The 27919-nt window shown below is 44.3% G+C and overlaps 2 protein-coding genes across 6 annotated transcripts in view; both read left to right on the plus strand.

The window, feature by feature from the left end:
• FNIP1 (folliculin interacting protein 1) overlaps positions 1–3608 on the plus strand; it is a 71010-nt gene extending 67402 nt beyond the window's left edge. For all 3 annotated transcript variants that reach the window (XM_067305069.1, XM_067305070.1, XM_067305071.1), the window contains one exon: positions 308–3608. In XM_067305069.1, the coding sequence (XP_067161170.1) occupies positions 308–386 (79 nt within the window). In that variant the 3' untranslated portion in view covers positions 387–3608. The remainder of the gene's footprint in view (positions 1–307) is intronic.
• Positions 3609–19259: 15651 nt separating this feature from the next.
• The window catches only part of RAPGEF6 (Rap guanine nucleotide exchange factor 6), a 137949-nt gene continuing 129289 nt past the window's right edge, over positions 19260–27919 (plus strand). For 2 of the 3 annotated variants that reach the window (XM_067305067.1, XM_067305068.1), the window contains exons 1-2: positions 19260–19487; positions 19722–19850. In XM_067305067.1, coding sequence (XP_067161168.1) covers positions 19782–19850 — 69 coding nt within the window. In that variant the 5' untranslated portion in view covers positions 19260–19487; positions 19722–19781. Of the gene's footprint in view, positions 19488–19695; positions 19851–27919 lie in introns of all 3 variants that reach the window. The other variant, XM_067305066.1, reaches the window with a different exon arrangement.

The raw sequence follows: 27919 nt of genomic DNA on the forward strand, positions 1-27919 counted from the left end.
AGCGGAGCGCGGCGTCGGCGCTGCTGACTTGTCCCGCGTCCCTCCAAGCTGGCATGTCTGGGGCGAATGTTAAAAACAGTCCGGCGGATGGAGTTTGTAACCCAGCTGGCAGGGCGGCGTTAGCAGAGAAATACTTTAATTTAATAATACTTTAATAATTTAACAGCTTTAATTTTGCCTGAAGAACGTGCTGCCGCTCAGGGCTTCGCATGGTCCCCGTCCAGGGGGCGATGCGGTCGCTAACGCGCGTGTTCAGCCCCGCTCCGGCCGGGGATGGCTTCGGTGTGACTCTTGTGCTTCCTTTCAGGATTGAATCCAGTGACCTCCCTTTGCTGGCAGCTGTAGCAAGCACTCACTCGCCGTACGTTGCCCAGATACTACTTTAAAATGCCAGAGGGCACAGCCGTGACTTTTTTTCCCTGGAAGCAAAATGGAAGGCAACTTGTTCTGGCTCCTTTCTCTTGGAAGCAAGGGAAACAAACTGCTCGCTGAGCTGCAGCATCTCCATATATGACTGCACATTATGCAAACGTTTGGAGACTTTTCCTCTCCCACGTGGCCATTTATAAAAAAGGATAAAGAAAGGAAAAAAGAAAAGTGGATAAGCCTGAGATTCCAAGCAGAGAAAATCCAAGATTTTAGCAAAAGCTGAAGATCTGCCTTTTTTATCAGTTTCTGCCACAATGGCTAACTGTAATTTATATTTGGGAATGCAAGGAAAAACTACTTTGGGAAATATATCATGCTATCGCCAATTATAAATTTAACAGGAGAAGGCAGCAGCTGCCTGCAGACTGGCTTGTGCTGATTAGGCTCCTGTTAAGATCTTCAATTCTCGAGCTGCAGTGATTTGTAAACAACTTCTACTTTTTCATGTAATAGTCAAATTCTGGATACTTCCCAGAGGAAGAACAGGGGTTTGGGGATTTTTTTGTTTTGTTTTGTAAAAAGCTTATTAATGACACTCAGCTCCAAAGTTTATTTATAATCTTTCTCCTGGAGAGAGGGAATAGCGGAGGGGTGGGGGCACAGGGAGGGTGGAGGAAGAGGCCAACGGACAAACTAGCAAATGAGATTCTCTTTCCCTTTCTTGGCCTGATGTTGTAACCAGTATTAAATGTTTATAATGTTTAAATGTTGCTTTATACTAAGTGAAGCTTTTCTTTCAGAACTTAATCAAAATGTAAAAAACAAAACCCTAAAGCGAGAACGTTGCCTGAAACTTCCCCAAGGGTCCCCACAACGGCATGACTATTACCTCTAACTTTTTTATGGTCTGTAGTGTTCTTGCAGCATCATATTCTTTTTACAGCAGCCAGTCAGCTATTGAAATAATGAGCTAGAAGTAATTGTACCAAAGCATTGGGGAAAAAACACATAGAATATGACCCTTAATTGCTCAGGTAACTAATTGATATATTTTTTAAAACCATTCTACAAAAAATGAACACTGATTACACCATAGTATAGTAATATCAAAATTATTTTTTGACAAAATACACCCTTGATGCAGAAGACTCTAATCCCTTTTCTACTCACTTGTGTAATTACCAGCAGGAAATGTTGTTTATTTTGTTCTCAGCATTTCTCCTTTACTCAGCCATCGCTGTTTTGTCATTGTATATACAATAGTTGTAAGAATAGCTGATGGAACCAATCTGGTGTAAGTAATGTAAATATACAGTGGTAGGTGGATTACGTTTTCAAAGGCTCTACTACCTCAGTTTAACTGGACACTTCATTACAGGCTTTTCTTTGCTTATTTGTCCTAGCAGCCAATTAATGTTGCTAATTTCAGATTCTGTTTTCATCGACTGCATTCAGTATATTGCAATTCATGGGTTATCCACAATAAAAGTAGGAGATACTTGGTCACTAAACTATATAAACCATTCTCTAAACATCTCCTTCTGTAATCATCGTTTCAATAACACGGCACGCCTGCTCTTGTTGCTTGCAGAGTTATGTTAAATACAGGCCTGTTTTAACCATTTGATGAACTTGAAAACAGCAGGAGAGATCCCTGCCCCACTGCTGTCGATGACAAAACTCTCCTTCGCTTGGCCAGGGTTTCACCCCGTGGCTTTTTCAGTCATATTTAAAAGCTGTAACGTAAGACTCTTCCAGGAAAGAGCTGCGTGGGCAAACCCTCACCGTTCGCCATGTAGCACTGAGTCTCCATTAGCAAGTGAACCAAACTTCAGTACAGGCAGTGCCATTGGGAACGCTTTTGTGTATAAAATCTATTGCTGACTGCTGCAGGGGAGAAACTTGTGTTTAATAATGTGAGCTAGGGACACGTTTCTGCCCCGTCCTCCCTCTACCGCACGATTATACTACATCTGACTTGTGGAATGAGCACAAAATGCAGGGGCCCGGTTCTATAAACACATTTTTAGTGAAATACGGGATTGAGCTCTGAATACGAATTTTTAACTCTTTGCTATAGTACGTTATATAGCCACTAGTTACCGTTCCGAACACTGTACGTATATTTGCAGTCGCGACCCGCTCGTGTTAGTGCAGCGCGGCCGGGTGCCGGCGCCGCGGCCGTGATCAGCAGGTGCCGAGGGCGCGCGCCTGCCGCCGGCCCCGGGGGGTGAATCCGCGCTCGGCGCCAGCGTGTGCCAAGAGGCGTTGGGGGCTCCGCAGCCCAATCCCGGCGCCTCGCGGGGCTGCGCTCGTCACGCGGTGTTACGGAAGGGATTTTGTCCTCCTCCGTTTAACCGCGACGAGGTGAGCGGCGGGCGTTGCTTTGCACGGAGCCGACTCTCGGGAGGGAGATGCCCGTGCACAGCTGGAAGCTAGTGTTAACTGGGGAGGGAGAGGGAAGAAAACAGTCGTTCGGAGGAATCCTTCTCTGCCGTCTGCTGCCCAGCAGCCCCGCCAGCGCGTTCCCGCGAGATGGTTTGTTCGGTCGGTCCTAGGCGCAGGTGCGGCTTCCTCCTCGTCCGCCCCGAGCGGGTTCCCGCGGCCGCCGGCGCCCGAGCCACTGGCATGGCCCCCTTGCGAGCGGGATCGCTGTCGCGGTGCGAACGGGAGCGGAGCACGACGGGGAGGTTTTCCGTAAGTTAACTCTTGGGGTACGCGAACGATGTGGTACACGTCTGTCTGTGAAATAATACAAAAAGGGATCTTTTACAGGGCTATAGCATTGACTTTTAGAAAGTATATCACGATTGTTTTATGTGAATAGGAAATTAATGTGTTTGATTTCTGTTTTCCACTATTCCCAATCTCCATTAATATGTCTTAATTTTCTGGCTGAAAACTAAGTGTACTAGTCACACAAATCAGAAAAAAAATTTTTGTTGCAATTGGCAAACACTGGGCTGCTAAGAACAAAAAAAAATATTTAAAAGAAAGGATTTTACACCTTGCATATGTTTTCCCTATTAGTTATTATAGATATTTTATGACAATTTTTTGCTTTCTCTAAATTATTTAGATGGTGGTACTTGTAAAATGCTGGGTAAAATGTACATACTTGTTATCTCTTCTGTTTTTGTATATATTTCCCAAGATGTGCACTTGTATTATAATAACCATTCCCAATTTTAGGGGAAATTTGTGCAATAAATACAGTATGTCAATTTACTTCTGCTACATTTTGCTTGTGTCTCTTTTTTCCGCTTGCAGTAAGGGAGCGTTGGTGAACGTGTAAACCGTAACCATGCAAGGCTGAATCCGGGCGCCTTTCCAGGGATGCTTCCTAGCGCTCAGAGGTGCCGCAACCGTTCAGTTTGGGGTCTGTTAAAGAGTTGGTTATGTCAAACAGGAATCCGTGCTGGACCTTGCTTCTCTCCAGTTGCGAATGTTGTTGGCCCAAGAAGCGATAATCCCCGGGGCTGCCGGGAGCCGTGCCGGGAGCCGTGGCGGAGCGGAGGGGAGCTGCCCCGTGCGGCAGCGGCCTCTCGTGGGGCCGGGCGCTGCGCTGACCCCGCGTGCGGCGCACCAAGCCTCACCGGACGGGGCTGCCTGGCGTTTTGCATTGCACCTGCGAAGTCCTGTCCTGTGAACAGATGCCCGTTACCGTCCTGTTTTTCCACTGTTAGGAGGCATGAAAGCCCTAACAGCACTCTGGGGTTTCTAAACTGGTTTTGTAGCACCACGAGTTGTCCCTAAGAGCAGGAAACCCATGATTTCTCCGAGCGGTGCTTTCTCGTTTCCAGTCCCCCGGCAGCGTAGCGCATCGAGTGGCTTAATGCCAGGGGTGCAATGCAGAAAAGCAACGGGGGCAACGCGAAAAGCAACTGTGCGGAGAATCGACTGTCTTGTAACAGCTCTGGCACGTGGGCGTCCTGCTCGGCGGAGCGTTTCTGCGTCCCCACGGCCTCGCTGCGCGCTGGCCGGAGTGTGGAGGGGGAGCACGGCGGCACCGAGCCCAGCTTCGGCGGGACCTGCCGGAGAACCCGCTCCGACCGCAGCTGCAGCCGCCGGGGAGGCTCTGCCATCGCTGCGCGGGTGTTTGGCAAGGGATCACGCTAGCGGCAAATGCAGCAGTGTAATCGCTGCAGCATCTAGAAAATGCTGAGCTTATGCCTCGAGTGGATTTCCTTTTTAGCGCTCTAGCTCGACTGCGCTATAACACTTGCCAGCCAGTGTTTTCTAATGCCTTCTTACTCCTTTTCTGTAATTCCCCGCGTTTTCCTGAAACAAAGCGGAAGGCTGCCTGACTTTTTGCCCAGCGGAGGCAGGCAGCAAGCCGGGGGCGTGCGTGTGCCCCCGCAGGGTTGCCGGGGCTCCGCAGGGGAGTCGGCGGCTGTTCGCGTGGCTCCGTGCGGAGCGAGCCCAGGGCTATTTACGGAGCCGCGGGATGGGGAGCAGCTCGCTGTGTCTCCGTGCTCTCCGCCAGCGCAGATGCTGCTGAGGGCCTTGTCGCTGTCCTGCTGTTACGTCCCTGACTCTGCTAATGTAATGCTCAAACTTAAAGACTTACCACTAAAAACCAGTGGCTTTGTAGCTAGAGTTAAAAATGAGCATGCACCCTGGTGACTGCACATCTTTTCGAGCGGGTTTGTGTCGCAAGTAATGCATCTGCTCACACGTGCACACGCTGTTCCTGATTTTTCTCGTATCTCAGTCATCACCTGCTTTTTTTCATATTCTACGGTAACAGTTACTGGCTTTTTAGACCAACTGTACGTTTTTCCTGTTTTGCCTGTGGAGCATAAAGTAATCTTTGCTATTGCCACATTTTTGGAAAGTGTCGCTAGAGCTCATCCGCGCTGCTGCCTTAATGGAAGTGGCTCTGCTCAGCTTTGACAGTCAAAGATCCACAAGTCGAAATCCTGGTAGGATCGATCCGGGCCTTTGTACCAGAATCCGGTTCCCTGGCAGCGTGGGCCTTGCTGCGAGACCCTGCTTGCAGAGGAGCTACCAGGCAAAGTGGCTCCCCAAAAGGGTCGTTAATTCTCCTCCTCCACCGGGGAATCGGTGGCAAGGAAAGGAAAGCCACCTGGTCCCGAGAGCAGGTCGGCAAACTCCAGCTCTAGTGCTTTGGAGGGAAAAAAGAGTAGGAACATGAATCTTTTGCCTGGTAATGCCAGAGGCATTTCACAGTCACAACTTTTAAATGCAGAAAAGTGTTATTTTAAGTGTGTGTAATGTCTCCAGGTCTCAGCTGCCCTGGGCTGGGTCTGCCAGAGGCATCGCGGGACACGGTGCGAGAGCCGGTGCTGCCGGCACGGGAAGCGCCAGCGCCTGGCTGGGAGCTGGCAGCTTGAAGAGGGCATGTGCTGCAGGGTGGGCACGAGGACCGGCTGTCGGAGGGGCTCCGGGGCTCTCCTCTTCCCAACAGGCCCCAGCACGGCCCCGCGGGGCGGTCCGTGCCGCCGGCCACGGCACATCTGTCCGGCAAGGTCGGACACGTGTTGTGGCCTCTGAGCTGACGCCGCTGGGTGATGCCTCGTGTGAGCCATCACCCTCTCGCACCATGGTCTTGGCTCTGGGGCAGGACCTGTGTCCTCTTGCAGCCCCGCTCCTCCCGTGGAGCACCACAGCGCCCGGAAGCATGTTATTCCCCTTTCTTTGTTTGTTTATTACTGAAAATTTTTGTACAGAGGCAGAATTTAATTTCTAAACCTCTGCCTGTTCCAGCTGTTTCTTCCCCAGCTGGAGCTGAAAACATCTGTGAGGCTTCGGCTTCGGCAGCCAGCTGCACCGGGGCACGGCTCGCACTTAACACGAACCGTCGGTAATTGCTGCAAAGAAGAAAAAGGTGTAGAAATAAGACAGAGACCAACCAGCAGCCGTTCCTGCGGTTTGAGACGTGCCCAGTGACGCAGAGGCTGCGACCGAAGGCGCTGGGAGGCAGCGGTGCCTCGTGCTCCCATCGCAGCCTCCGCCGTGCTGCCCGTGGCCGGGTCGCCGGGGCTGCTCCTGTCCGACCCGGCACTCGGGAGCTGCCTTGCGGTAATCCAGCCGGTTATTGGGGTGCTTAACCGCCACCGGATATTGCAATGGGCCTCCCGGCTGGTGGCTGCGGCCTCGGCTGGTGTTGGGAGCACAGAGGGGAATGTCCCTGCTGCTCGGCGGCAATGCTGCATCCCAGGCCTGTCCCCGCGTCCCCGAGGAAGTCTCGGGGGGGCAGTTTGGTCCTGCGTTTCGAAAGCAGCACGGGAGCTTTTCCTGGTGCCGCAGGGTCCCCTCGGTGCGCCGGCCACGACACCCCGTGCGCCCGGAGCGCCGGCGGGCTGTTTGCCACTGTTTCCTGCAAGCACCTGCAACCGGACTCTTCTGGTTGCATTTTGTTCCATACACGCATCTTCCCAGAAACCTGAGGCCACCGACGGCAGGAGGGAGGAGAGGAACTTCCCGTCGTTGCTAACGCTTTTCCTATTGCGAAACGAGCCCCTGGCACGGCGAGGGGGAAGCGCTTCCTCCGATGTGCGGCAGCTCCCACCGGGGCAGAGCGGGGCACCCCCGGGCCTCCGCTTCCGCGACTCGGCGGCGCCTCTGGCCCAACGCGCTGCCAGGCCCCGCCGCGGCCGCCACTCACGCTGCGGAGCCTGTGCGAGCACTGACGTTAGGTGCAACCCGGGCCGGTTCTGCATTTCATCCCTTCTCGAGCAGGACGGGCCAAATTCAGGGCCCCGGCGCGCACGCACGTCGCTAGTGACATCCCTGGGCCATGCCGGAGAGCCGACGGGGGAGTTCGTCCAAGCCTGTTAACAGAAAACAAATGTTTTTTTTCTTAAATGCCATGGAAAACGAAACTGGTATTTCTCATGGAGGTGTACGTAGTCGGGGCGATAAAGGTGGAGCGAGAATGTTTATTTAAAATGAGTGTCTTATTTTCTAAAGGAAAGTTATCTGAGTTTTCTTGACAAATAGAATGAATTTATAGAAAGTCTCCAGCGATGGGGTGCTGTGTTGTCAGTGGTGCCAGAAAGCGGCTTTATAACCTGCCCGGTGCGAGCACAAAAAGCCGTGGCAGGAAGCCCTGGAGGGAAGGGCCGAGCAAGGCCACCACGGCAAGTCCCTCGGCCGGCTCTCCGCGCTCGTATTGACCCACCGGAATTTGCAGCTGAACTCTGAACGCGTGGGACTGCATCTTAATGAACATTATCTTCCTTTAAAAGTCCTGGCGTGGGGATTAAGAAATGTCATCGCTTAATTAAGGTGTTTAGAAACACTGACTTTGGGGAAGAGGGTACAAATCAGTTTGTGCACTTGATTTTCTTAGCAGAGATACTTTTCACCTTGGAGAATTTAGATTCATTTGAAAATAATACATTCAGCGATTCTTCTATAATTGCTTCAAAATTACAGCCCTGGGCAATTATATTTTTCAATAGCTTACTAAGTGCACTGAATGCTAAGAAATTAACTACCACATTTTCAAGGAGCAGATTTATTAATAGCAGCTGTAACTGGAAATCTTGGATTTTGATCACTACCAAAAGAGCAGAGAAAGCATAAGGGCTCCGTTTGCATGTATTAACAATATGACTGATAAAATTTGAGGGAGACATTCTCCGAGAACAAGATAATTACAGCTGCGCTGCTTGTGCTGCAATAATTAACGATCAAGCAATTTATTCTAAAGGCTTGTTTTTCTTTAACAGCTCAAATGGTTTAAATAAAAGGTCTTGATCTCCATCATTTCAAATGACATTGTTCTGAAGCTGGTTAGGCTGTAAAAGCCATCAGCCTGGAGGCAAATTTATTTTTCAAAATATAGTTTAAAAATCTGTTAACCATTTCTTAAATTATAGGTTAGTGGAAAACAGGCTCTTCCCATGGTAACAGATATACTTTTTAAAGAACCGTAGGCTTGAACTGATTTAGTATTAAAACCAAGGGCCCTATACTCAGCGCCCGTGAGCCCATGCTGCCTCTGGGCAATTACATCTCTTTGCCGCTATGAAGTCAGACCCCCAGGTTTAGGGGGGAAATAGTCCTTAACCTAAACACAACTTCTGAAATACGTTGTATTTGACTGTCACATCCTCGTCTGGTTCTCTCCCAGGCTTGCTGTTGGGGACCTGCCGACCCTGACAGATCGCAGCTTCCCGGGGCAGATTCCCCCTTCGTCCGTGGAGGAGTCACACGCTCCGGCAAGGCTCTACGGGAGACCAGGTGGCTTCATTCCAGTGTGAGCGGTCGGCCTGAGACACATGGATTGAATCCCCCGTTTTTCAAAACATGTACAACAGAGGCAGTTTTAGAGGAAATATCTTCCATCAATAGCGTCTCGCCTTTGCCTTCATTGCTTACAGCCAAAGCATGAGAGCTCATTAAGTGTTTGTAATTAATTTGTGCTTTGGCTGTTTCCTGTTCAGACTGTCAACAAGAGGCAGCTGAGCATCGCTGCTTGAGCATGTGGCGGTCTTGGTATCTGACTGATAAAAATACTGTCTCCAAACAGAACTGTAGCCCCTCCTTGCTAGAAACATGTTCATGATATTGCTGATAGTTTCGTCTTCTGTCCCGCCTTTACTGGCAGCCTGGGCAATAGTCACCACACCTTCGCTTTTGCGTTGTCTCCGGTCACAGCTGAGTGCCAGCTGCTGGCCAGACCCCAGCAGATGCCTTTGCCGTTGCTGGTGATTCCCACCTTCCCTGTTCTGCAGCCCTCTGGGTGCAGGCTTCTGGGGAACTCTGTTTTCCCAGTTCTCTCACTATAAAAGTCTTATTGCCAATTTTGGCTGCAGGGTTCTTCACCCATTTGTGTGCCCCTCTTACTTTTAGACCACAACTGGAAAAACCTCTGCCTGGTTCCTGCTACCTCAAGGTCTCCTTAACTACAAGCCCAGAAATTGTTTCCATTTATCTTGGTACCTTCTTTAAAAGCGCAATACATTTATAATATCCTCCTGGAGACAGACTCAATTAGTAGGTCACAAAATAGCAACTACTACAGTGACTGTTTATATAAAAAAACCCTTTTATTGCAAAGGCAATTTTGCCTTGGAAGAAGAGAGCAATGAAAGCCAGTTGCTTAAATGCAATGCAGATTTCCATGGAAAGACTCTGCCCACTAGCCAAAGCTCTAAGAAATGTTAGTCACTAAAACAGTTTGAAAAATTCAGATGTGCTAGAAGATATGTGTTGTAATGTCCATGGCTTTTAGCATGTTTTTTGCCACTTAGAGTATTCATAATGGCTTTCAGTGGAGCGCTTGGAAGCCAAGTTATTTGTGATGTGTCAATATAGTGAGCCTGATTCAGCCTTCTAGAAAAAGTCATAGTTTGCTGGTTCAAGCTGCACAATCATTTTGTAAGCAGTTACTAAGAATTCTCTTTCCTCGACCATATTGTTCTTGGTGTCACAGTGTTTCTGGAATTCAGTGTATTTCCTTCAGGCCAGACAGGATCTCTGTGAGACTTTCATTGGGTTCCCCCTTCTAATGGAACGAGTAAATACATTCCCAGACATAGTTCCACGGACATCCGAATACCAGCCTCCATCGCTTTCTGAATATTTCAAATTTGGGAGCGCTTGAATCTCAACTTTCACCTAGGTGAAATGAAATGCCTAAAAAGTCTAAAGAAATGCCTTCTGGCTCAATATCATTACTGCCATCCTACCTGATAGATCGTTTCTGATTTTTAAATTCCCAGTATCACAGTAAGAAACAAAAAGCAAAAGCAGTCCATTCTGTTCTGAGCAAGAGAAATTACTGACGTCTAAGGTAAGCGATAGTAGGAGTATATTTGTATACTTAGGTGGCATCTGGTTTTATTGGGTGGTGCACTGAGCCACACATTTGATAACTTGCATCAGCGTATGATTCATACAGTCATCTGACCTTCATCTAGCTTCTGTTCTGCTTCTATTTCCCTTGTTCCTTACAAATTAGGGGAATGGAAATTCTTCCTGTGTTTCGCACACAACGCTTCCTTTCACTCAAGGAAGAGTACAAACGGCTGCACTTCTAGCATTCAAAAAACCCAACCGATACAATCATCTGCTTGAAAAGCACAGTATGGAGTAACACTTCCCTCTCCCCTCGCATCCTTATCTACCCACACGCACCATATGAGCCCCAGGAGCTGCTTTATGTTAGTCATCGCATCCCCTCCTGGGTGAAATTCCTCCGAGGGAGACACTGTTCCTGCTACGGACTCTTGGGGTGGGATGATGGGGTTTGCAGTGAGGATCGTGCCAAATTCTGTGTGCCGAAAGGAGAAGTGAGACGGTCTACCAGGAGGAGGCTGTAACGCTACGCAACTGGCTGTTGCTGTACCTTCAGCTCCCTCGATCTGATTCTGGGGGTCCCACTCGTGTCCCTCCCCTGGAATTGGGAAAGGGCGGCAGGAGTCCCTGGCTGTCTTGGCTTTTTGATGAATTTCTGTGGAAGGTAAAAGAAAGTCTATTAGTCTCTCAGCAGGACAATTTCAGCTCTGTACCGCAGGAGAGGTTCAGGACTGTGGGAAGAGGCCACCACAGGCTCTGGGATACTGCTGTGAATCACAGGGATTATTATCCACTACTATTACATCTACTGCGATATAGAATTACTGTGTGACTTCAACAAGGCCAGGGCATCTGGAGGGAGTGGAGGAAGGGAGAAAAACCACACAGAGTGGAAAGAGTCTTGCAGATCTTTTCAGAGTTAAAAATAAACAGAATTTTGAGTGCAGAAAGACAGTTTGTTCTTTTATGCCACTGACATCATGTGAGCATACTGTATGCTTCTGCATTTGAAGACTAAATGAACACACTGAAAACAGGAACTTTCTGGATATTCTGCATGCCTGAGATTTAATGATTTTACTGAGCTGCCTGATATTATCTTATCCATATGGTTGTGCCTGGGTGGGGGAACTAAACAGCTTGTTAGCTCTATAAGGTCATTAAAAGCTGGAGAACAGATCATAAGGAATAACAAGGATGTATGTCATCCTGCAAAGATAGATGATAAAAGCAACTGTCCCTCCCAATGAGCGTGTCAACACTGGGTACCCTATTTAAAAGTGTGGAGCTGCTGCTTGGAGGAACTGAACACTTGCTGCCTCTCCTATGTCAGTGGGAGCTGCTTATACGCCATTCCTCGGAAAAATCAGGCCCACCGCATCTAAATGTGACTGAAACCAGAGGATGATACAGGGAATTTTGGCCTACATAACTTTGCAATGAGTTCACACTGCATTCCTGGCTCCCAGGCCTGTACTGAGCCTACTAAACTATGAAACATTTCTTTGTAACCAAATTATAGCTCATACACACAAACACACACAGAAATACAAATGCACATAGCTTCCTACAAACACACAAAATATGCACATACAGCGGAAAGCTGATGTGATGCCGGCTGAACTGCTACACTGGTGTCGGACGTGATAGCAGTGACCGCTGCTGCAAAGTACCCTGTGACGCTGACACCAGCAGCAAGGAAATTGTTAAAATATTCCCTTGCCCTGGTCTCTGTTCAAATGTTGTAATGGCTCTTCACAGGACGGCACAAGTAAGTAGCACTTATTCTATTGCATAAAACAGAAAAATAGTATGTCAGGCATTTATTAGCAATTTCTTAATCTAGTTGACTGCAAGTTAAGAAGAAGTCTAGACTGCTGGCCTACTATTTGGCGATAGAGAGGTTGTTTATTATTTTTTCCACATGCTCAAAGAATTACTCCATTTACTTAAAAAAAGGGGGAGGACTGAAATTCTGTTTACTCTAATCTTGGTCATATTTAAACTGGCTCCTCTCTGCAGTCATACCCTGTTCTTTCACTAGTTCAACATTGCCAGCTAAAGTGTTGTCCACTTAAAAATGTCAGAGATACACAGAATGATAATATTGTGTTATGCAAGTGTTTGGCTTTTTGCCTCTGTAAATAACCACTTGGTAGAAGAATACAAATAAGATTGCATGTTCTCTCTGGGTTACAGCAGGTCATAGCCACAAAAAACAAGGTATCTGTGAAATTACCTTGCAATTTATAATTGTACTATTTTAGGGGATATATAATCGTATGCCAGAAATTAATGAAAAAGACATTATATTTCTGCAATAAGATGTGTTAAATTGGCTACTGGATACCAGATTACTGGTGGAGAATTACCCACAGAAAAAATGTCCTTTCCTTTTGTTTTTTATTATGCATATTTATCTATGCCAAGCCCATTCTCTTTCCCAGCCTTCCTTTTCTAATGTTTTTGGCATGAAATTTCCTATGGGCAATTGAAAATCTTTCAGCTAAGGTTAAACTTAATTTTAACAGTAAAGAAAATGCAAATGATATAGTCACTAGACTCCAGATTGCTTCCTGTCAGTGCAGGTTTTTCCCCCTCCTCCCCCATCTTTAATTTTTTCAGGCTAGAGATTGGACATCTGTATACTGTTGCTGGATACCTCAAATATCTAGACAAGTCCATATGCTCTTTTAGGTTTTGCCAACACAGTGCTGAGACTGGAATCAAATATTTGTAGGTTTTGCGTAGTAAAAGTAAATGGCAGAAGAAAGACAAACCATTTGATAAAAGAGCCTGTTTCAGACAAAAGAAACAGAACTGTTCCATTATGGTGTGTATATCTCTGTCAGGGCAAGAACTCCTGCATCTGAGCAAATCGGCTAGTTTTATTTTAGACGCTATTTTATAACATCTTTAAATGTTTTTGTCGGTTCTTATTCTGTTTTATCAGACACTTTTGATAATGTTGTATACTCTAACATGCCTGGGGCAGATTGGATGATTTGGAGAATTGGCACTAGTCCTTTCACCAGTTATCCCACTCATTTAAACCTGACACAGCTTGGTAATTCAGCAGCAAGGTGGTGGTAAGTCCGTAACGGGCAGATGGCCATTTTTCAGTGACAGTTGCAGTTGTACCTTTTGAATGACTCACCAGAGGACAGGAGGGAGAATACACTCCTTGATACTTGTCTTTTCACATTTGGGCATGGAAGGAAAACAGTAGTGGTAGATGGGAATACACGTGTAAGCAAGCAGTATTGGTCATGAGATAGCCAGTACTGTTGCAATACAAATAGTTTTCACAGTCCTCACTGGCAGTTTTCAGAGAGTCTGTGCCATTGGGCATCTTTGTTTTCATGGAAACATTAGTAAGTGAATAACACATAACCTAACTCACTGTTTGCTTTAACAGATTGCTCCTGACTTGAAAACTATGATTCAAAAAGCAACTTGCTACATGATTGAATAACTATTACCTTGAACAATGACCAGAGTGTTATATTGCTAATGTGCTATGCATTCCCAAGCACAACCATTCGTTATTTCCTAATTTCCACCTGTCCTCCAGGAAGCCATGGACACGCCATGCACTGCCCTCAGCCCAGAGGAGACGTTTCCTTCTGTCAGAAGCTACGACATAGGAAATGGTTAACCACGCCATGCCAGAGACGTGGTTCATTCTCCTTCCAGTGAGCAGCTGCAGCTTGTCATCCCTGTCTCTTTGCATGTTAATATGGTCTCAAGACCTTTCATTCTTAAGGCTTAGAGTATTCACAATACATTCACACCAGCACTCAGCACTTCAGAGACCCTTAAGGGTGTGTGAAAGGGAACATGAAAAGCAAGCAAAATTGCCACTGAAGGTAAAGCATAAGTACAGAAGGCATTGTATGCCCCATATTTAAAAGTTGTTAGGCCTCTCATTTGTTTCAGACTTACTGATTAAGGCTAAAGAATAAGGGTTTGACTGTAATGCTGACTTCTGTAATTGCTTAGATGTAAATGACTTTCTAGTTTTACTCTTCAGGAAAAATCTGTATGTGAAAGGAAAACCCTGTACTGTTCAGGAAAAGAGAGGGATTTTTAGTTTTAGAAAGTTTATTATGATACGGCTGAAAGATGATGTTAAAGGTCTCAGAATTCTAATGCTTTTTTTCTACGTTTTATCATTATCCTTTGCACTGAAACTCAAAGAACACATGCAGGAGAACTACCTTGTTATATGAGATCCAGTTGTACCTAAATGAGGTGAGGAGGAATACTTATACACAGTTACTTGCCTGATTTTGGTTTCTGCACGGACTGCTGTGTGCTTCATTTTTAAGATGTCTTGCCAGTTGAGTCTCATCCCTGCACTGACCACCACATCTGTGAGCTCATATGTCCACAAATAAAAATAAAGAAAAAAAAGGGATGTGAGCAGCAGAACTCATGAAGACTCCTTCCTCAAAGATTTTTGTCCTCCATCCGCATACTCCTCCTCCTCCGTGACCATATGACTGCAGCTCCCCTGTCCTCTTGTCCTTGAGAGCCCACCTCATGCCCGACAGTGTCCTGTGCCCTTCCCACGTCCCTGCTATTGACGGGCAGGAGGGAACACGCTCACTGCCCGGCTCAGAGCTACGCTCACGCCAGCGGGCCAGTGGCTGGGCAAAACTGAGCAGATACCTCGGGAGCATGTGCAAGAGCCTTTCCCTAAGCGAGACAGTAATTTTGTATCTCTCCTCTATCCAGCTGCCAATTTAAATTAAAAGTGCACAAACATATCTTTACAATTTTTACTCCTCTACCCAGCCTAGATGAAAATGGACAACAGGATCAAAAGCTATAGGAAGAAGACTGCCTGGCAGACGGTGCGATTGCGTGAGCCTGTTTCTTTTGGAAATCGAGCTAAAGTCTAATTGCTTATGATGGGTCTGAATCCAGGTGTGGGTGTTTGTTTGCACAAAAGTCACTGCAGGGGCTGCAAATATCTGGCAAAATTATCACTGTGAACTGAATTTTAATGATTAAAATTAACTATAAAGCACTGCTTTTGAGAGATACAGATTTGCTATCTCCTTTTTGCTCTTCTGAGTGAAGAAGTTGCGAGTACTACTGCTGGAGTAGCAAACTTTGCCTCAGAAGGTGTAAAACTAGTGGCAGAATATGAAGTGAGCATTTCATGTTTGCTTTTCATTTTACAAAAATAATGTGATCTTTTACATTTTCTGGGATGTAATTTCAGAATTTGTCCTGCAATTTCAGAATTTATGCAAAATACTGTTTTGGACAAAAGACCAATTTTCTTATCTGGGAATGTTATCAAACTGTGTTGTGACATTTGCAAAATCTAACTTTCCTGCAAAGAGTGCACTTGCACAAAATTACTAATTATCCCTTTGTATCCCTGATCTCACACACTTTTACTGAACAATAACAACTGTATTTTACTGAGGAAGGTAATAATCAGAATAAGCATATATGATAAAACAGTGGCTAAAGAGACCTTTCCCATTTGGAGATCGCACATTTTGTTTTCTTCTAGTCAGGCGTAGAATTAGCTTGTATGTCTTCCTTGCAGTGTGTTAAACACATTTTATACTTAACTAGTTGTAACTGAATCAATCTTTGAAGTAGAATTTTTGTTCAAATCTAAGAAATCAAGAAGAACAGCATAAAAGCCTAATTGGAGAGAGAAAGGAAATTGCCAGACTATAATAAAACTCATGGGAACAAGAAATACATAGAATACATAAAAATACGTGTAAAAATATTTTGGTATATGATGAATGTGTATTTTTCCCACTGGGAGAGGTGAGGAAGTTGTGTCTTAACCTGAAGAATCTGGGATGTGTGCTTGACGCTGAAAGGCATGAGATTTAAAAGACATCATTGGGAGTGTCAGCGAAAGCGAACAATTGAAGGAACATAAGTCCTTTTCTGTCAGGAGATGTCTACCAGGACAAGGTACTTCATATTTAACTGATCTTTTCGAATTCGCAGATGTTTGAAGCAGAAAAATTTAATCTCTTGAGACTGCAACCCATGCACGTACACGTAGCAAGACATCTCTGATCCTTGTATGTAAGAAGACTACAGATATTATTTTTTATTTTTCAATAAATAAAGATTAAAATGATAAGTAATGATGCGTTATTAGGGTAGATTGATACAATCCAGAAAAAGGGAAGTAATTTTCCCTTCTACGCAAACAACAGGCATCCTGCTTAGCCACATCCTTTAATCCCAGCCCTGAAATTACTCACTTGTGAAAGCGTCTTAATTGTATTTAAATATCTAGGCTTTACTATGTGGGCACCTCTGCTGTATACCAGTAAGCAATTAAGGACCATGACACTAATTTCCATTGTTCTCAAAATATTTGGAAAAATAACCTTGACAGCTAAAATAGCCCCTGGAATAATTGCAACTATTAGAGCCATTACCTATCCAAATTCAGGTATTTTTGCAGTGAGGAAAGTCTTATTTCACAGGTCAGTTGAGGCAAGCAAATAAACTGAAACAGAAGCTTTTCTTCCTATTGAGTATTTCTATATACCCACTCCATGATGCGTCTGTTGGCTGATGTACACAAAGTAACATAACTTGTGTGCAAAAGAAAAAAGGAATTCTTAAGCTATTCATTTTATTCCTATGTTGAGTGCCCATTTCCACGATATTTTGACTGCAGGAATGCCAAACAGCTAGAATAGGTGGTAGAAAGAATTAAGTTCTAAAAATCAGGATTAGGATTTAAATTATTATAGATTCGTGGGAACTTTAGGGGACAGATTTCAATTACCCCATGTTCTAGTGTTCCATTAAGATTTTTCTAGTCACTTGCACTTGGGGAATGTTAACTAACTTTTTACATGATACTTTAACTATAAATTAAAGTGAGAAAGAAGAATTACTTGATTCACTATTACATCTGGCTGGAAAAAAAGAGAAAGCATGAGGGGGAAAACCAGGAAAGCACAGATCACTTCATAAAGGAGGAGTCATGCTTCAGTTCTTTTCCACTTGCTTCTCCTCAATTACTTAGGAGAATTTTTTTTATCTACAGCTTTTAGATTTGAGCTTCTGGCATGGAATCTTAGATGAATCCCACAGTACTGGAAATAATGTTTTATGTATTAAAGTTGAAAAAGGATAGTATGTTCTGCCAAATAACTTGTACAAACTTCTGACCCTTGGAACAATAATATACATGGTAGCTGGAAATGTTCATTTCACCACTGCAGTACAAAAGCAACTAAAAAACAGTCTTAGACTTTACAGCAGTGAAACTGTCTCCTTACCTGATTGTAATTTTGGGAGTGTCTTATATTGCCTTTCTCTAGTAGGAACAGTGTAATGACTTTGTGATGTTATGAATAGTTGCTTTTAAGATCAGGGCTATCAACTCAACTGTTGCTGTGCTTGCAGTGATACTAGGCACAATACCAAAGTCTACAGTTATGGAAATGTCAAATTTTTCTTAGATTTTTCTTAGAGGAAACACTAGAAATATTATAAAATAACTGGGATGACCAGTAATGTCCTTTAGTATAACAAAGACAATTGTGCCATAAAGGGCAAGCGATAAAGAGAACTGGAAGGAATAGCAGGAGAAAGGGAAGAAACAAGAACACTCTTGTTTATTAGGAAGGAAAGAGAAAAAAAAAAAGATGGCAAAGGACAAACACAAGTTGTATGCCTGCTTAGCTTTGATCTTATAAATTTACAAAATTGGACTTAGTGCAAGGAAGGAAATTTTCTCAGAAATGTTTGATATACTGCTGTTTCCTGTTGTCCCTAGGGAGCAGCAGTCACTGGAGATGCAGGTCTTCAGAAGAACTTAAAGCATAAACCAAGTCTGATTTGCAGAAATCTCACAACACTTTTGAGCAATGTAGCTGCTTTTTATGTAAGGTTAAACTCCAAATTTGGTAGGTATTGTCTTCTTTCCACCCTGAAGCAAGGTTCTGCATACCTGAACTCTGCAGTGCACTGCTGAACAGTGTGTTCCTCTGAAGAGGCCGGCATATTTCTGCAAGGGCCTGAACTTATCTTGATATAGCTGATATTAAATACTTGTGCCTATGAGTCCTCAGTGGGTAACACAGTGATATGCTGAAGCATCTTGTGAAATGTGAACATGTTGATGCCTCAGATCTGGAAGTCCCGGGCTCTTAAAAAAACTCAAAGATGACAAATATTTATAAAAAGATGAAATATTTTATAAAAAGAGAAAAAAAGATGGGAACTCACTCAAAATATAGGTGTGGCCGTTAAGAAACCGTGTGCCAATACATGGTGTCCTGCGAAAAAGAATCCCTGCCCAAGCAAGCGGGGATACCGGGAGGAGCATGTCCCACTGGAGGCCGGGACGCAATCTGAGCGGGAAGCGGTCAGTTTGGGCTGAAAAGCGGGGACACGAAGCGTGCCCGGGGGGGGTCCCGGGGGGAGTGCCCGCCGAGGCGCGGCGTGAGGAGAAGCTGCGCGCTGACAGGCGGTAACGGCTGCCGCTGCTCCCCAGACCCGCGCGCCAGCCCGTAACGGCTGCCGCTGCTCGCCCAGACCCGCGCCCGCCCGGAGTGTGACCCGGCCTCCTCAGGGGGGTGCTCGGCGCTGTGCACACAGGAGGCATCACCACAACGGCGACCGTTTCCCCCCCCCGCCAGCTTCGAGGCGAAGCTGCGCCGCCCCCCGCCCCCTCCCCCAGAGGCGGGTCTCGCCTCAGCACGAGCGCACCGCCCGCCGGCCCCATGCGCATGCGCACAGCCCCTCTCCAACCCTCGCGAGCCTTCCCTCCGCGCGGCTGCGCGAGCCAGCCCCCCTCCCCACCCCACCCCGCCGAGGCGCGGGGCGGGGCTTGACTAGGCCACGCCCCTCACCCGCCCCCCCCCCACCCTTCTGGCTGATACTCTGGGTTAAAGAGCCCGCTCTCGGCCTTTTCTGTTAGGGTGGGCTTTGCGGTGGGCAAGCAGGGGCGGGGGGGCCGGAGCCGCAGCTGTGTCGGCGGCTAGCTGGTGCCATAAGGGGGCGACTGCGTCCGTCCTGGGGCGCGGAGCGAAGCGGGGGAGCCGCCGGCGCCGCAGCGCGAAACTCTTCGCCCGCCCGCGTGGCTTTGTGCGGGCGGGGAGGGAGGAGCCTGTCGGCGGAGGGGCCAACCGCCCTGGGAGCGGGCGGGCGCAGGGAGTCCCGCTCCGGCCGGCAAGTTCCCCGCAGCCCGCGCGCGACTTCTCCTCAGCGGCGGGGCCGCGGCGCCGCCAGGGCCCGCGGGATGGGGAGCGGCGGCGGGCGCCGGCGCCACCTGCCCCGCGTGCCGCTGCTGAGCTGAGCCGCAGGAGCCCGGAGGAGCCGCCCGCCTGGTGAGGAGCCAGCCCGGGGCGGGGAGGGGAGGGGGGGTGGGGGGGGCGCCGCGCCCGACACCCCCCCCCTCCCCCCGCGGCGGCGTGCGCGGCCTCCCGGGCGCGGGGGAGGGCGGCCGGGGCGGGTTGGGGGGGGGCGCGGCGCGGGGCGGGCGGCGGCGGCGGCGGGCGCGGGGGCTCCGCACCCGCCGCCAGCGCCGACTTGCAGCTTTGCCTCCCCCGTCTCGCCTGGAGGGATCGCACCCCCGCGGCTGTTCCCGAGGAATTACATAACTGGAGGAGCCGAGTAGTAGAATGACCTCTCCTGTGGAGCCCAAGATCAAACAGGCCTTGCGAAAGAAACCTTCGGAGAGGACCCAGGAGGTAATGCAGCTTATTCCCCCGTTCCCCCTTCCCCTCGCATGGATCTGCATCGGGACGGACTTTCCGCTTGGTGCTGTGCTTCGCGTTTATGTGCTGCACAGGACCGTGCTGGCGCTCACGGGCTCTTTCTTTTAAGCAGGGAATGCTCCCACTGAGCACTTTTTTAAAATCTTCTTACAGCGATTATTTATTTATATTTTGCAAAGTTGGACCTTCCATTTTAAACATGCAGTAGACTTAAAAACACTTCATGGAATAGTTCAGGCAAGTGTAGGAAGAAGTAGATGCGTATCACTGAAAAGTAAAAAAAGAAAAAGTATACATGTTTCAATGATGCAAAACTTCTGGGAAAAAGCTAGCGAGCTGAAAAACTTTGCTTACCTGTAGTATGATGCAGATTTATACAAAACCAAACTCATTATGTTTTACAGACTTCATAAAGAAATGTTTCCCCAGTGAGTGGGAGTGTAGAAATGTGCAAGGCTGGGTAGCTACAATAAAACATATTTTCCAATTAACTCCTTCCTCTGTCCCCTCCCTGCAAACTAGTCCCATAATCAACCATGTATTTTGGAAATGGCTATGCCATGGAGCTAGCGTTAACTTAACAGTGAAGTATGTTTGATAGCATTTGCATTTCACTGAAAGGCTGGAATGGAGTGAGTTTGCTTGCATTTGCCTCTTTTTGTTGTTTGTTTGTTTTCCTTACTGTGATTTTTATGTGCTCAGGAATTAGTGGCATGAAATGATAGGCTCTTGAGTTTGTCCCTGTGAGACAGGAAAACATCTGTTCTCCCTTGATACTTAATGGAGAGCAAAATGTCCTGCCTAGTCTTCCTTATAAGCTAATTATCAAAAGGCTGCTCAAGGGGAACTGAGATTGACTGGGAATATTTTGTGGCGGGGCAAAGACCTCGGTGCCCCTTCAAGGCACTGTTTTGAGTGACTGATGCGTACATCTTCAGCTCCAGTGTTATCTGTATTGGGATATCTGATACATTCCTGCTTCTGCCTCTGCTTTCTTAAATAAATGATGAGGCAGCCTCTAAGAAAACTCTCTGTTCTTTTTATCTTACTTTTTTCACTCTTCTCTTGCTTCAGGCTTTTCTTTCTTTCTGTTCAGCGCTAGTTTACGCTTCCAACATTACTTTGCTAGCATGGTTTACAGTGTTGGGCAACTTAGCTGATCACAGAAGTGTCATTCATGAGCTAGCATGCCATGCACCATGTGTTTTACCTTTGGGAATAGGTAGCCTGCCATGGGCTGCAATATCTAAAGACTTTTTTTTTTTTCCTTCCAATATTGAAGTCTAATATCTGTGTTTCCCTCTGCCCTATCCCCAATTTCCCCCCCCCCAACCCAACAATTGTTATGGAGTTTCTTAGTATTGTCACATCATTTTGGCCAATGCTGTCTTTCAAGGTTAGACAAAATCTGTATTTTAACATTAAACTAAACTCTCAGGTATCATAATCTACAGCTAGATTGCACTGTGCTTGTGGATTCGTGTGAAGTTGTATAGATTCCCATTGATCTGACATCAGGGTTGTGTGCAAATTTGAATTTCTTGTGGTATCTTAATAGTGGAAACAACTCAATCTTTTGCTAATCAGACTAATAGCAACTTTAAAAATGATTTAAAAAAATCTTAATTTACTTGTTACTCTGACCCTTTTTTGGCAAGCACTTAAAGGCACTTAACAGTGAGACTGTTCATGATTAAAGTTAAGCAGGTATTTACAACTTGGCAGGATTGGGGCCTCTGTTCTTATTGCCTGTTCCAGAGTGGATAATTACAGTCAAATTGGTTTTGTTTTCTTGGGGTGCATTTGTTTTTTATATATTTAGAAACTGATGTAATTTCAGGAAAAGTGCTTCCCTTTTCTTAGTAGTGCAGTGCAACTGGTAGTCCCCTTCATGGGTCTGTATTACCTGTTCAGACACAAAGCAAAAAAACTGTACCTGTACCCACTGCCCACCCCACTCTGCCGGATTTCCCAAGCATATGCTCTAAAGTGAGATGACAGATGGATACGGGCTCATGAGGGAACTGGAGGAAACAATTGCAAAAGTGAATTTATTTATTTTTTTCTCCCCAAATATGTCAGTGTTTTGTTTTTTTTAAACCTGTAGGAATCGAGACCTAGGCCAGAGAAGTAAAACTTGGCTTATTGTAGCCAGGATTGTCAGATCCCAGTTTCAGGTCTCTCTGCACAGGATATATGAACTGGTGACTCCTCTCTTGATGTATCAGGTTCTGCACAGGCAAAAAGTGTGACTTCATTTCTTCCCTCCTACTCCTGTAGAAAGGTATCATCAGCTCCTCCCAGGTGAAGTCAGCTGCATGTGGCCGGTCATGTATTTTGACTACATTTTTATAAGAACTTTTTAAACAAACTCCTTTTCCCTCTCCCATCCCAAAAAATCTAGAAACCATGACTGTGATTTTTATGATGACCCTAAGCTCTTTGTACTGATTCATTTCAATCACTTCCAGTCCCTTTCTGTCCTTCTCCCTCCGTTTTTGTTCCTGCAGTTCACATGAGCAGTTTACCTGGGTATTGCAAATTACAGGGTTGGGACCACACTGATTAGTAGCATGGTCTTGTGCTTCATAACCATCATCTGTACAGCAGTCTGTGGAAAAACTCACTGACATAATAATCTGCATAAATAATCCGCATGTCAATTTTAGCTTATGAGTGGTACGATTATTCCTGTGTGTTCTTGTTTCTTGTTTATTTTCTTTTTTGACTCTTTCTTGATGAAATGTTTTAATTTGTAAATGCAAAGATACCTTGCATGGAGATATTAAAGTATTTCTATAATTATCTTGGAGATTTATCTCAATGGCTTGGTCAAAAATTTTAATTATTGATGCTACAAATATCTTTGTTTGGAAAAATCTGCTAGAGCAAGTTTTTAGTGCTGTGGTAACATTCCAATGTTTGTTAATTATTGAAGTGTATAAGTTATGCATATTAGACATGTAGACACTTGATTTTTGTTGTTGTAGCTCAGATACTTCATGTATGATAATCTTTAATTTCTTTGCGGGGAGTGTGTGGGGGGGAGTTGTTTTGATGAACTCTTGGAGATTACTGCTAACACTTAATGATGCACATTTTTATGTAATGGCTGTTCTGCTACTCTATTTAGAAACTTCTTTGATACTACCCAAATCTGGAAAACCTTTGAGTTGCTTTCCCTTCCCCTAGTGCATTGTAAAATTATATAGATACGTGATGCAAGTCAGCCTTTCTTGTGGAAAGTCTCTTTAAATGTTTAATCGTAGACTGATACCCATATATGTGGAAGATTACCGCTCTAGCATGTGTCTCTCACTTCAGTAAAATTTAGGATTCCAGGATTCTGAAGGATTGACTGGCAGTTTACTGACGCGCTGTCTGTGTGAATGTACATATTACAAAACAGAAAACCCCAGTAAAATATATTATATCTAATATCTGCTATTCTATGTATCTACTAAACTATACTATATCTGATACTGTATAGTATCAGTATGCTATATATGTATTGTGTGTGTGTGTATATATTAAAAATCTGTGTGTGCATGGGGGAATTTAGGTATTGTGTGTTTGTTTTGATTATCCCAACAGATGATCTCTTTAACATCTGACAGAGCTCTAATAAATTCACTTTCAGGCTGAACATTAAGTAAATATACATCCCCCCCACATTTATATGCACATATATCCACCCCCCCATACTCTGTGTGTGTGATTATATATATATAGTGTGCATGTGTATATAGTATCAGATTATATTTAGTATATATACTGATGTGGTGTGTGTGTGTGTATAGGGGTGTATATTTACTTACGGTTCAGCCTGAAGGTGCAGAACTTGTTAGTGTTCTGTCAGATGTTAAAGAGATCATTTGTTGGAATCTGTTGAAACTGTGTGTACTGTCTCATCAAATGGATGAAACTTTTGCAGTCGTGGGTGCTTATTCACATATAAATCATATCTATATTCAAACTAAAATATTAAACAAGTATATGAAATCTTAAATATCTGAATGTGTATTGCAGGGTTACACTGATATCTGTCTGGTTTGAAATATGGGAGTATTTATACATACTCTAATTCTTGCAAGTTGAGAATATGGCATTTATGTACTTCCTTGTAGTGTTTTAGCTTCCGGTCTTACACATCATCATGCCTGTTTCTCATGTCACAAGTGGGGCTATTAAGTTACTAATTTGAGAATATTTTGATAGAGGGAAATCACTTGTTCAAAGTAGTAGGAAGGGAGGACAAATGTTGATGGCATCATGTGTGCTCTCTCATTGAAGGTTTAGTTTTTTGAGGCCCAGGGTTCCCTATCTGATCCATGTGAAGGCCGTGATGTTAGTCTGTTGGGGAGTGGTTTAATGGCTACTACAGATAATGTCTCCGTGCCTGACAGGGCAAAATAGCAAATAATTATGCTACTTTATGTATTCAGTTTTTTCTGTGAGCATGCTCTCTTCCACTTTTAATGGATCCTTTTCCCAATATAGTCTCATCTCAGTTCTTCATGACTTTGTTCTAGACAGCATTTCCTTCCATGGTTGGACTTCAAAGACTTAGTTTATTTTTATGCTGTAAGCTCTTGTATTTTTCTAACTTTGTAGCATGTCTTGTTTCAGTAATTCTCAGTTAATGTTAATTCAACTTATTTTGGCAATAATAACTCCTCCTACTCTTCCTGTTCCCTTTTTTACTATGACAGTGGAAAAGGAAAAAAAACGAATTTGCACAACTGTGTCATAAGAATCTGCTATTTGGAGTGTGTATATGATGCTTCTTGATGGCTTATGTATAGAGGGATATATCTTCATTAATCTAAATCACGCACAGATACTACAGTGATGGGCATTATAAAATGGCTGTAATAAATAAATTATTGCTGACAGTATAACAAAGGCACTCTTGTACTGTAGCACAGCTGAGCCAAACAGAGGAGAACATCTGCTTCTTGTTTCCAGAAATAACTGGTATTTTGAAGTGGCTTTTTTCATCCTTTTAATAATTTTTCTGTAAACTCACTAGGTGAAACAGGATTAGCCTTTGTTAAAATCCACTGTTTCTGCAGTTCACACTGAGCTTTTAGCAGTGTTAATGTAACATGTTGTTGAGTAGCTATGTAACATGATCACAATTGTAGAATCTTTACAAAAACTAGATGTTTGCAATTGTCTTAACCAAACCAAAATTTGTATTAAATGAAATAGCAGATGCTGGTTTGTATTTAATAAAAATTCCTTACTGTTAGTATGTGGGCCTCCAAAACAGGGAAAGAGTAATGGTGGAAACCTGACTCCTGCCATAATTTTCTGCTACCTACTCTCTGTCTTATGGTTTCCTCCCCATTTTTTGGTTAGTGATATGTTCTTTTACAGCCGACTCTTTCTGAAACTTTGTCATGTAAGTTACAACTTCAGAGCTCAAACCGAAGAAGATGGGCAGTTATCTAGTGTAAAACACTGGAGATTTTTCTGTAGCTCTGTGTTTAAGTATCTTTGCTATATAGGTGGGGGAGCCCCCATTGCAAAGGAGAACTGACCAGCGCTGCTTTACCTTCAGTCCTTACCTTGCAGAGCCTTGGGTCAGCGTTTATCTTGGCATGTGCCTGAGCAGCCCTCTCTGCATATATAGCTGAGGGTATGAGTTTCTCACTGGGAGTGTACTGCGTTGTTATATTTTGGAATGATGTCAAGTCAAATGGAGAACCTGCCTATGGAGGTAATTCTGTTCTAAGTCCCTTCGTCAATGTTTTGTTGTGGGTAAGCTCCAAATCTGTGAAAAGGATGTATGCGGTGCTTGGCTTGTTCCTGTAGGTATGCTGACTCTGTTTGGCTTAAAGGAGGTGTTTTTTTTTTTTTTTTTAAGCTGTCAAAATTTTGTAGAAACCCTCCTTCCCCTTCCCATGCAATCTATAACTGGGGAGTGTATGATTTCAAAATATCCTGTGTTTAATATTTATCTCTAAGCCAGTTGGTCACTATGGCGCAAAGTGTTTTGTAACCAGTATGGCTTGGAGTCCAGGGGTTACTTTCCTTCAAGGATTGTGTCCATTCAGATGTGTTTGGCAACTTTTAAGTACTTGGGACTTGGAAGAAACCCTTTAGATTGATGTGTTGGTTATCACTGGGTTAAGAAAGTGATTGCTAATGCATACTGATATGTCTGCAATTTACTGCTAATAAATTCCTGGCAGGGCTGTTCTGTACCATATGCGGATTGCCTTTCTTTATTTGTATGACAACAATATTATTTACGGTTACAAGAACATAAAACCTTGTAATATAATAATGAATACTTTACAAGCAGTCTTGTGGAGGTGACAGATACAATTGTAATTTTATTCTGTATGACTGGAAGACCAAACACAGAAAAATATCTTATTAGCAAAACTGTTGGGTAGCTGCAGCTTTGGGGAAAGACAGTGCATGTACTCCAATCTTGTCCTCCATCTAGTAGATGCTGTAGTCTCTCAGTATCTTTCCAAGGCATAAGCAAACATCTAGGTTTGTGGGTTTTTTAAATATCAGATTAGTCCCTTAAAATAAAATGCATTTTAAAGCTTTTTTTTTTTTTTACAACATTCTAGTAAATTTAAAGTTCAGAATGGAAGTATGTGCAAAGGGACACTCTAGATGCATACCGTATTGGTGGCTGACAACTATTAAGATTCTTTGTGACCTATTCACAAGAAGAATATAGTTTCCCAGTGAATGGTCTTGAAATTCTTCATAACTTTAATGAAACATTAATAAATCTTCTCTTTCCCTTCCGCATTTATCCTGTGGTTCATTAAATTAATGTATTTAAGCTTATGATAAATACTGCATTAACAATCTTGGAGACTGAGCACAGTTAATAAAACACTGGATTGGAGGTTTGGGAAACCTGGATCTCTTTGTCTGGCAGCTTGATTTATTAGGAAGGTTTTTTATGTCTACATTTTCTTGTATCTCTTCTTGGGTAAATAGGTGTCTTACTGTTCCATTTTTTAATACTGCTTAGTATTGTAAGTCTTCATCTCAATTAGATCTGTGGTTTTCCTGTAATAAAAAAAAGCTAAGTTTGCAAAATCTCTTACTGCCTCACTAATCTTCTTGGTAATTCGGTTTTGTTAAACTATTTTGCATCTTGTTTTCTGAGATGATCGAGAATGATGTTCTTTGATAAATACTTCTCAATCTTTTATTCCAAATATGTAAATGGAGACTAATTGACGTATGGTTGCTGCTAGTGAATCTTGCTTAGCATCCCTTGGAAACCAGTGAATGTGTTGCATAATCCCTGCTACCACCCCTGCAAGACTGTGTAGGGACAGATTTGTATTCTGGATAATTAAAATTAACCTTCTTTTGCTTTATTAATCTGTTGTGGTTGACATAGTATCAACTTCTGTGAATTCACAAGGATAGAGTGCAAAGTCAGTGCAATTCTATTTTTCTTCAGTCTTTCGTTCATACCTAGACTTGCCTTCTCACTTGTGGCATATAATTTATTTGCCTGTTTCTTGGTCAGAAGTACTCTTAACAATCTAGCATATGTTTCAATACCCAAATAGTTCAGATTATAACTGGTTGCAACCTTAAGCATAATACATGTTCTGAAGCTGAAATAAACTGTTAATTAGTTAAAGATCTGTTTCAAATGAACCAAAATGCAGTATTTGAACACCTACCAGTTTTTAACCCAATATTAATATGTGTAAATGTTCAGCTATAAGGGTTTGAGTGTCTTGCTTTGACTTTTTTTTGACTGTTTTTTTTTCTGAGCTTGGTTTTTTTTTTCAGTAGTGAGACTGAAAGTGTTCCTCATTAGTCTTCCGATTACTTATGTCTCAGACACAAATAATATTATGTTGAGTCTTGGACAAGGTACAGTGTTCATAGAGGAAGCCTTATGGCTGTTCTGCAGCTGTTGTCTGTCTGGAATACCTGCAAGGAAACTTTGCTAGTGGTTCACAGAAATAAATATTTTTTTCCGGCTTTCTTAACAGTTAAGGCTTGTTGAGTTCAGTCAAATATAGTTTCAAGGTTCTAAC

The sequence above is a fragment of the Apteryx mantelli genome, chromosome 14 (assembly GCF_036417845.1).
Source record: "Apteryx mantelli isolate bAptMan1 chromosome 14, bAptMan1.hap1, whole genome shotgun sequence".
In the NCBI taxonomy this organism is placed as follows: domain Eukaryota; kingdom Metazoa; phylum Chordata; class Aves; order Apterygiformes; family Apterygidae; genus Apteryx; species Apteryx mantelli.